Source organism: Canis lupus, chromosome 28 (assembly GCF_003254725.2).
Source record: "Canis lupus dingo isolate Sandy chromosome 28, ASM325472v2, whole genome shotgun sequence".
Classification (NCBI taxonomy): domain Eukaryota; kingdom Metazoa; phylum Chordata; class Mammalia; order Carnivora; family Canidae; genus Canis; species Canis lupus.
In genome coordinates, this window is record NC_064270.1 from 36,667,120 (window position 1) to 36,677,744 (window position 10,625).

At 37.9% G+C, this 10,625-nt stretch overlaps 1 protein-coding gene across 1 annotated transcript; it reads left to right on the forward strand.

Annotated features, from left to right (window-relative positions):
- Nucleotides 1–5,615: 5,615 nt before the first annotated feature.
- NPS (neuropeptide S) lies at nucleotides 5,616–9,636 on the forward strand. Its single transcript, XM_025467760.3, has 3 exons — nucleotides 5,616–5,745; nucleotides 5,857–5,938; nucleotides 8,881–9,636. The coding sequence occupies exons 1-3, from the start codon at nucleotides 5,618–5,620 to the stop codon at nucleotides 9,058–9,060; spliced, it is 390 nt and encodes a 129-aa protein (XP_025323545.1). The 5' UTR covers nucleotides 5,616–5,617; the 3' UTR covers nucleotides 9,061–9,636.
- Nucleotides 9,637–10,625: the final 989 nt, after the last annotated feature.

Consider the following 10,625-nt stretch of genomic DNA (forward strand, 5'->3'; position numbering starts at 1 on the left):
GCCACTTGTCAATGTGGGAGGACAGTTCCCTACCCCTCAATCATGGTAGTACTGTCAGATGATCCTTTGAGTTGGGGAGGGAAGGCTAATATGCCAGGACTAATTACAGGGCTAGATTTGAGAAGGAATCCTGATTCTTTCATACAATGTTCAAGGCTTTTTGTGTTTTATTCCCTTCAATGAATGTTTACTGAACAGCTCCTGAAGTAGTTTGTATCACAAAACATCCCAAAACGCACTGACTTAAAGCAATAATTATTTAGTATTGCTCACATTTCTGCAGGCTGGGGTGGCTAACCTAGGCTCCTTGTCTTGGACCCCTCTACTGACCTTGGCTAGGTTTTTTCACATGTTTGCAGCTGACCACTGGCCAGAGGATATAGGCTAGGTGTGTCCAGGCAGCTCTACGACACGAATCTCTAATCTTCTTCTGAGAGTCTCAGGTCAACACCGGTGTGCTCTTCTCAGGGCAACAACAGAAGTGCAGGAGGACCAGCTCAGCCTCGCAAGTGCTTTTCACGTTTTTGTTGTACTATGTCTTCTAAGTCAATTGCAAAGTCAAGGAGTGGGGAAGTGCACTCTGTCCACAAAGAGGAGAGAAAGGAGGGAGTAAATATGTCCGAACAAAGATTTAATCTACCATATCAAGCATGTATCAGGAATATCCCATCAGCCTCATTCACTAGTAAGTCTTTGTCCTCTTACAGTTCCAGCCTTCCAAACAAATGAGTAAATGAGTGCCAAGAGGGTAGATGGCAGAGGGAGGAAGAACCACCATCTGTTTGACTTTGTCTGTGGTGAGATAATTTGGACTTGTTATAGATTTATGTCTAAATCAGTAATTCTTATCTGTAGAGGAGGAGGATAGGCTAAGGATCTCAGGAAATCAAGAATGTGATGAAAGCTCTCCTTCCTCTTCCCAGAAGAATGTCCATATACACAGAAGCACAATTATCAACATATAATTTTAGAGGAATTAAGGGCTCTGAAGCCCATCTGTGGATCTCCTTGGGATTTCATGGATGTCTAGCCAAGAGCATCTGGTCTAATTGCTTCTACATGAAAGGCCCAGAGAAGTTGGGATAGGCCTGAGTTATCAAGAAGGACTTCTGGAAAGCATGTTGACTTCAGACTTCTTTGGGAATCTGTTCTAACTGAGATTAGAACTTGAGGGACTCCAGGGTTTCAGATCTGATAATGTCCCTGGATCTCCTATACTGAGCTGTTTCCGAGTGATATGGACCTATTTCAACAAACAAAAAAGGCACCAGCAATATACTAGCTCACAAGCAGTTCCCAGGCGACAAAGCAAACACTGGAAAAGAGGAGAAACATTTTAAAGCCGCTTAAGACAGTATATGGTTAAGCATTCAAATGATGCCATTGAGGTGAGTGTAAAATGTGTCTCAGACAGTTGTCTTGCAGGATCTCTGAGGATACAAAGTGGAATGTGGGTCTTAAAATTAGGGAGGGGTGCTCTTCCCTGAAAAAGTAGGAGAACAAGAGACCACCAGGTAACTCACTCTCATGTCTACAAGAAGGACCAGGCCATGAGCTGGGGTTGGGGATGGGAATGAAGACATATAAAAGTTGCCAAGTGATAGGATAGGGAAGTGGTACCAAGAGAGTTCGTTAACATCTTGTTTCCAAGACACAGAAGATTAGACTTCAAGTGTGTGTGTGTGTGTGTGTGTGTGTGTGTGTGTGTGCTGGTCGGTCAAGGAGAGGGGGTCTTCACCTGAGGGTGAACAGTAACAGCTCCTTCCTAGAATTGTGATGAAGGCTTACTGAACTGATTCAGAAAAAGATTGTGCGTTCTACAGTGTATAGTGAGCACTTAGTAAATAAACACATCCTCGGGTGTGGTACCTAAACTTCCTTGTGAAGTGATTACTCCTGTGAAAAGGGGGGTTTGGCTTATGTAAATGGGGTGTCAGAAGAGAGAAATTAGTTTCAAGCACAGATCCAGAAGTTTAACAATATCATCAGATCTTTCTCTCTTTCCCTCTTTCTCTCTTTCCCTCTCTTTCTCTCTTTCCCTCTCTTTCTCTCTCTCCCTCCCTCTCTCTCTACCTCTCTCTCTCTCTCTCTCAGTCTCTCTCTCTCTCTCTCTTTTGGTTTCCCCCTCTCCCTTCATCTTCTCTGACTTTGGACATGAGGCTCCTTATCAGGCAATCTTTCTATAGGTAGTAGGAAAGATGTTCTCTGGCATCTCCGGGTTTATCTGGCCCATAATGACATAATTTTTTTAAGTTTTACTTTTATCACATGCATCTGATTTAAAGGATAGACTAACTCTTAAGGGAGCACTTCTATGAAAACAACACTTTTTACCTCCTGTTTCATTGCCTCTCTTGGAGTCATCACTTTTCAAACTTTCTGGCTGATTTTCTTTCTATTTATCTCTCAATAATATGATCGGTTTTGATTTTTTATTTTTCAACATTATAGCATGAATTTTCTCTGTACAAATTAGACAATTTACCCCACTATAGAAATCCACTATTTCCAACATCTAGCTCCCAATTTAGTTAAATTACTCCTTGGTTAGATCATTGTTCAATAATTATATTACTATAACTATGCAAATGATACTCTGCTGAGTCAAGTAGTTATGATTACTTTTGCTTCTTACATAACTTTGTTTAATTGGAACAAATGTCTTTTTCTGTACTTCTGCTTTTCTTTTCCTTTTTCCTTAGTTTTCTATAGGTTTGCCATCATGTCAACCCCAAATTCTCCTGTTGTCTAATTCTCCTCTCAAGATGTGCAGATATTCTATGGCTTTCGTTTTCTTACAAGAAATCTCTCCCAGAATCATCTAACACATACCAATCTGGACTCTTTTACCCTTCAGGCCTGGTGTGCAGATCTCACTGGGGATCTCTTCTTACTGTCATCCTGGGAATTGTCTTCCTTGTTTCCTGTATTGATCTCCCATTAATGTATCTCTCACATTTTCTTCCTTAGAGGTGCATATGCTTATTTTTGGTGGAGCATATCTTGAAGTGCTTCCTGGCCAAGGGTGTGAGGGAAGTATAATTTGGAGATCTTATATATCTGAAAATATTTATTATAGTCGTCCACTTAAAGGATAGTTTGGTTGGGAATAAATTCTAGATTGGAGATCATTTTTCTTTGCAATTTTGAATGCATTGCTTTATTCTCTTTCCAAGCTCTCAGTGTTATTTTTGAGAATTCCAAAGTGCTTCTGGTGTCTGAATCTTTGTAGGCAATTTGGAAGCTTGTAGGAGATAATTTGCTGAAATTTTATAATGATATATCCTAGTATGGGTCAAATTTAGCCATACTGCCAGACACTTGAGTCCCTTCCTTCCCAAAAGTCAGTATATTCTGTTATGGAAAATGTTCTTCTATTTCTTTATTGATGATTCCCTGTCCTCTCATTTTTTTCTCTAGAATCCGTATTATTTATATGTTGAAACTACTGGGGGTGTGTACTATTTTTTAATTATCTTAATTTTTCTCCTTGTCTTTTTTCTTTAATGTCTGGGAGATTTATGCAACTCTATCTTTCAATCCTTCTACTGAGTTTTTATAGTTTTAATTTTCATGAGCTCCTTTTTTGTCCTCTAAATGATTTGCTTTCTATAGCTTTTTTTTTTTTTCTTATTTTACGGATACAATATCTTCCTTTTTTCTCTGGGGAATATTAGTGGGTTTTTTTTAAGTTTTCTTCTCTTGCATTCTCTCCTATTTCCTTCAAGTATTTTTACTTCATGTTTGTTGGTTTCTATCTTTCAGGATAAAACACTGTTGCTATGGAATTCTATCCAATTTTCTTTGTTCTTATCAGTTCTGCCTTTATAAATGTCCTGTACTCATTTCAGTTGCATTTTTGAGTTGTCTGTTTATATTAAGAGTGAGGCGATAAAATGTCCATAAATTCAGTGTGTGTGTTAGTGGGCATTGTCAGCCCTGGACTTCAGTGGATTTCACTTGGCTGGGCTGCTTTTATGAGGGAACCCTAATGTCTGTATCTCTAGGTTTTTCATCTTGAGCTGGGAAGATTATCCAGAGAAGGTCTTCCATTCACTTGTCCTGAGGGTAAAGACCTAACAGTGTGTGGGAGCTGTGCCAAGGATAAGACCACATGGGTCTCAGCACTGATTATAGTACTTGTTCAACCTTTGGTTTCAGACAAGTAACCCTGTAACACCACTAGACCTGATTCCCTCAGTCAGGAAACATTCTGTTTTACCATTTACATAAAATAGATCTATAGTCCTCTGCTGGAGCAGAAGTTGTCTAGACATGGGAAGTGGAGAGGTGATGTGGAATTGAATTGAGTCTCAAACTTCTAGCTGATCTCTTCTTACTAGTGCACCTTCATCACATCCAAAAGCAACTGGTTCCATGAATACTTAAGACTGTTGAGGATCTGTTACTAAGCTATCTTGATAAGAATTTTTCTCAGATCTACTTAGACAATTGCTCATCTCTCAACAAAACACTCGCAATCATCTTCTCTTCCATTCTTTTTGTTCTTATGTGTTTATTTTAGCTGGGTTTAAAAAGACAACAAAAGGAAATGTGTATGTTCAGTTTTGGGTGTTCTTAAAACTCTTTATCTCCCAACCTTCATGTGATATCCCCCCAAAAGACTGATAAATTTGTTGGATTATATGCCCAGGTCCTCAACTTGGCACTAATCCCTGTGATCTTTGTTCTCTTGAGAATCTGGATCACCTGCTTTTCCTTGTGGTAGGCAAGGGGTCACTATATATGATCAACAACTACGTGAGAATCATACTGAGCATCAGTTCCCTAAAGAAGGGGACGTAGCACTGACAAATAGGTAGCAAATGTCCCAGACACAGGGCAGCTTTGTCCTCCAAAAGGTGCTGATCTTGAGGAAGCAAGGATTTCCCTTGGTTGCTTTGTATTCAAAAAATGTTGGCTCCATCTCAGAAACACTAGTTATCCAAGCAGAAAGCACCTCCCTTGATGTATTTCTCCATTGTAAGCCTCAGCAACATCTGTTCACACTTAGCGCTTCTGAATCAATTTATTAATGTGGATGCCCATTGGTTTGCAAGGACAGAGAAGGCTTCCCAGAGAAATTCTATGCCCTGGAGAGAAAATGGAGGCTAAGGTAGGCAGCTCTTCCAGAGCTCAGGGCCTGGACTCTGGGTATACACAAGGAAAGGGGTAAATGTAGTGCTCTTCTTTTATTGGAGTGACCAGTGACAAAGGGACATGATATTTGTTTCCCTGCTTTCACCTCAGAAGTCCTAAAGGAGGGGAATCCATTGTGGAAAACAATCCATGCCCATTGTGAGGGTAGATGTTCTTTATTCTTGTAAGGATTTTGTGTTAGTTTCTGAAACATGATGCTAGGACATTCAAAATAATGCCATCCCTCTTAAGTGTTAAACCCTAAGTGGGACAAGCTTGTGGTTTCTTTTGAGACCTCTAGCTGTCTATGTCACAATGACGCAGTTTAGAAGACAATGTTTCTGAAGGACATTTTTAATGGCAAACTTTAAATGAAGTCAATCCTTGATGGCTCAATGACAATGCCTGTGTGTTTTTGTCCTTTTCCAACTTAACAAGAACAAAAAAAGAGCCAATTAGTCACATATGATGGGACGTGATGACATTTTTACTTCTGAACTTTCCTGGTATAAAAGGGTCACCCAAGGAGGATCTGACAGTAAGTGTGAGGAATTTGGCAAGAAAACCACTGATCTGCAGAGATTTTGGAAAATCCAAAATGATTAGGTAAAAGACTATCTTTTTCCACAAAAAAAACTGTTGAATTTACATATTTTTTTATTTATACTTGCCTAAATGAAACTAATCTTAGGGGTTTTTTTTCCCCCTACCCTACAGCTCATTAAAATTCAGCCTCATTCTACTTCTGCTGAGTTCTACAATGCATGTGATCTGGTGTTATCCAGTTTCATCTTCTAAGGTAAGAGTTTTGCCTGTATTTTTGATGTTTTACTAGATGGCTTATATGTGTTTATGTTCAAAATAATCTCAAGAAATATGTGACAGAGAGTAATTTCTCCTATTATTAGAGCTTTCAATGAAAAAAATATAAGCAGTCATAAAATTAGTAAAGAGAAGCATTTATGTGACAAAAATAATGCTAGACTTGTTAAAATTTGTTTTTAAATATTTAGAAGTTGGCTCCTGCATGGAAAAGCATTCATTTTGAAGTAAAATGTGCATAGTTTTGCCCATGACAATTTAGTTATTCCACATATGTGCATTCATGATCAAAGAACATTTAACCATTGAAACCATATTACAAATACAATAGATCACTTTTTTAAAATAGTGAATTTACCAATTTTTTTAAAAAAATGCTAACTTTTCAAATACAGAATATAGATAAAATGACATATATTGATGAAATATCACATAAAATATTAATTCCTGTGTTTATTCAAGAATATTGATTGAGATTCTAATGTTAATCATTGAACTGTTCAGAATATTCAGAAAATGAACATCTTTCTTTGGAATATTTGATGCTATTTTTACATGATATTTCAGGTGTTTTAATGTCAATACTTTGTTTAAAATATTTTAAAATATTTGTGGTCCCTGATAACATTTTGTATTCACTGAGACTTAACCTGGCATACTGCAATTACTGAATCAATGTAATTCATGAAACTATTTTTTGGATAATGAGATGCTACACAAATCCTAAATAATAGATATATGTCCAAACATAATGATCTAGCTGTTTATATTATTGGTCTTCTTACTAATCTTTGCATCTGTCATTTTTCTTTTTCTTGTTTACTTAAGTTAGCTTCTTTTTTCCTGATTTAGTCCTATGAGCATTCAACACTAATTGAGTCATTGATTCTATAAGACATCAACCATATTGATCAAGTTGATGAGTCACAACCCATAAATTGGTATATTTTCTCAAGTGTCTTCCTAATTACTTTCTGTTCTTTTCCCGAAGGTTTATTCATGACATTTCTGTTGAAAGAGAGGCATTTGTATGCGGCTTCTTCTTCTTCTTCTTCTTTTTTTTTTTAATTAAGAATGTACTTTCTTCTAATGTACTTACAAATCGGCTTACCTATAAATGAAATGTTTCTTCTTTCCATGCATTTTCCATATTTCTATTTTTGCATGTGACAATTTCATTCTCATTATAACTCCATCATGTAGCAACGGTATCATTTTGACTGTTTAAGGTGAGTAATTACACAGACAAACGATGTATAGGCTCTTGTAGTATTTGTTGTTAACTTCGTAAAGTACATCAATTAGGCAAACATACCATATTATTCTGTTTACAAGTCAGCTCTGGCAAGGACTCCCTTCAGTGATCAGCGAAGTACATCGGTATCTTTTTAGGGATGTTTCCAGGATCTTATAATCAGAAATGATGCATTTCTTTTGCAATACAATGGTGGCCTCACGAGTATTTCTGGAAAGAACTGGAATGCTTCCCTTCCTGAAATGACTCATAGGCCCTCCTTGCTGGGGATTTAAAATAGATGGCATTATATTATGCTTAGATTTCCTCCATTAACAGAAGGAAAAACACATCGTGGGCGTTCAAATAAGAGTTTTGATTGGTTTTCCATGACCAATATTTCTGAAATTCCCTCTGACTGTTCCCAGGTCCAAAAAAAAAAAAAAAAAAAAAAAAGGCTCATGATTTTTCCAGAGGCCAGCGGGAATGATTTACCTGGGTGCTCTGATTACTGGAACCTTCAGTAACCTATCCAGGCATGGGTGAAGCATTCTAGAGAACATTTTTTTTTTTCATTTTGTCCCCCTTTCAACTTCCAAAGTAACCTGAAACCACGCCTGTGTTCCTGCCCCAGGAAAGGAAAATGTGTAATTTTTTTTTTACTTTGTAATATGTTTCTTTCCAATTAAGACCTGTCAGCCTCCTTTTCCTCTTACTGCTCTCATGTGTTGAGAAATGGATTGGAGTCAGGTGCTTCCACTCAAATCCCTTCTTAATCTACAAGCCATTTAATTTCTCAATTTAAAACTGAGGAAATGATAATATCACTTCATCCATAGAGCTTTCTGAGAGGATAAAATGAGATGATACACATTAAGGATTTACCACAAAGATCATTGATAAATCTTTGGTCCATTTATTGATGAAACTTGGAATTGTAACTCATCAGCATTATACTTCCTCTGAAACCACAGAGGAGGGGACATAGGACAAGTGCTGAAAATTCTTACTTGATATCTGTGTCAGGCCCATTTCTTGGGACATGCCCCTCTGCTCTTTACTTGGTTTCTTCATCTGGAAAGTACGGGATTGAACTGCACATTCTAGATGGCCAGATCGAGCTCTTAAGATTCCAGACATGTGCTTCTTTCAAGACTAAGTACCCCCTCCACTATCTGGGCCTTTAAACCACTGATGAGGAACTGAACCAAAGTCAAAAGATGAAGATGCTATTGTTCAAGAAGCAAGATAGCTTTGTGGAGAATCTTGGTAAATGGCCCACGACAAATCCCAGAAGAAAAAGTGTTTCCAACTGAAACCTGAAGCTTGGTTATCATGGGTTGTTTTTTCTTAGTAAATTTTTAAAAACTTCCCAGGACTAATTAGTGCCACTTGAAAGATTCTTTATAAAGTAATAGCAACAAGATAACTATGTATGGTGTATGATGCAAATCCCGAATAATAGCGTTTACATAAGTAGCATAAAAATTAGACAGGAGAGTAGATAGCTCTGAATAATATTTTGTATTTAGATAAAGCATATGTCGTGTTCTCGTAAAATTTCCCCCTTGAAAGGTTAGAGACATTGAACTTATAGCCTTAAGGTTTTGAAAATTGTTACTATTGAAATAAGTTTTTAACCCTAAAGTTGTATTCTCTCCCTCGTCCCCCATCTGAATTGCCAGGTGTCTGGAAAATCTGATTATTTTCTCATCCTGCTGAACACCTGCCCAACCAGGATGGACAGAAGCGAGGGACTAGATTTTCTAAAGCCAATTTTCAAGAAGACGCTTATGAAAAGGTCCTTTCGCAATGGAGTTGGCACAGGGATGAAAAAAACTTCCTTTCGAAGAGCAAAATCATGAATAAGTGTGCAAAGGACTCTGGGAATTAATTTCAAACTTTGTAGAGTGTGACTAATGTGCTAAAAGTCAGTTATATCTTTATCATTAAGTATTGGTGTGCTCTCAATTCTTAAATATCATTTCTCTCTGAGCTAGTACGGAGTAAATTGAGTTTAAAAAAATGTAAACCTGCCTCAAACTTCCCCTGCAAGAGAATAAACTATTTATGTGATCAGTTAGCAACTTCCCTGGCTAAGGATGGACACATTTGCTTTGATCTTAAATTGGCTAGAAAGTATGAGCATTTTTACTGTAATGACAATGGTATGATTACTTTCCTGCCTGTAATACCGTAATATCATAATTCTGATTTCTTTTTCTTTTAAATATGACTTTCTGAGATAACTCAGCAGGGCCAATTCTTTTAGGATGTGCTTTTTTAGTTTCAAAGAGAGTCTTGTGAGATTAACCAAAGTTAAGGTTCATGCTACCACAGTATTTTCCTTAATCGATTGATTGATACCAGAAACAAACATCACCTGCACCCTCTGGGAGTAACGCTTGCTGTTCTTTCCAACAAATATACTTGGACATGGATTTTTGTTTTGCCTTGGAAGTTTGTTATTTCCTTTTACCTTAAAACATAGAAACCCTGCTAGTAACAATAATTGCAACAGAGAGACTGTTGGTTGCCCTGTGGGGTGGGAAAGTCCTTTGTGAGCCAGTTCCCCCAAACTGTGCTGATGAACAGACCACTCCTTCCCTCTCCAGGAAAGACCTGGACTCTCCTTCCACTGAAACTCCTGACATTTCTCCTCCTCCTCCCCCTCCCCTTCCCCCTCCTCCTCCTTCTTCTTCTTCCTCTTCTTTTTTAAGTAGGCTCCATGCCCAGGGTGGAGCCCAGTATGGGGCTTGAACCCATGACCCTGAGATCAAGACCTGAGCTGAGATCAAGAGTTGGATGCTTAACTAACTGAGCCACCTAGGTGCCTCCTGACATTACTTCTTTTAAAAGGATAATACATTGGTTGACGTGTTATTTCTTCAAAGGTCTAACTTTAATAAATGTGTACATGCATGTCTGATTCTGCATGTGTGTGTTGCACACACTAAAGGGTGTTCTGACTGAGAAAATCATTGTGTTTTCCACTTCAATCTATGTGTATAGGCACAGATGAGGTGAAAAAGTCCTCATGCACTTTATTTATTTTATTTTTTATTTATTTATTTATTTATTTTTTCCTCATGCACTTTAAAATGGACTAGAGACCCTCATGTCCTTTTGCTTTCTATCCCCATGATCCTGACCTTTGTTCCTCTGGGGACAATTTTAGAAATCTAAACAGCTGGTCAGTGGTAGCTCCACCCTCCCTACCTTCTATGACTGAACTTCTTTCAGAGCATCTGGAAATGCAATGAAGGGGTTTATCTGTTAGTAAAGTCCTGCCTGCTGAAAGGCTCTGTAGCACCATGAGGCCTAATGGGTGAGATACAAAGAGCTTCCAATAAACTGGAAAATTGAGCAGTAGACTGTCAAGGAATCTAGTTTGGTTTTTTTTTTTTAAATCTGCCTGGCATTATAGGTA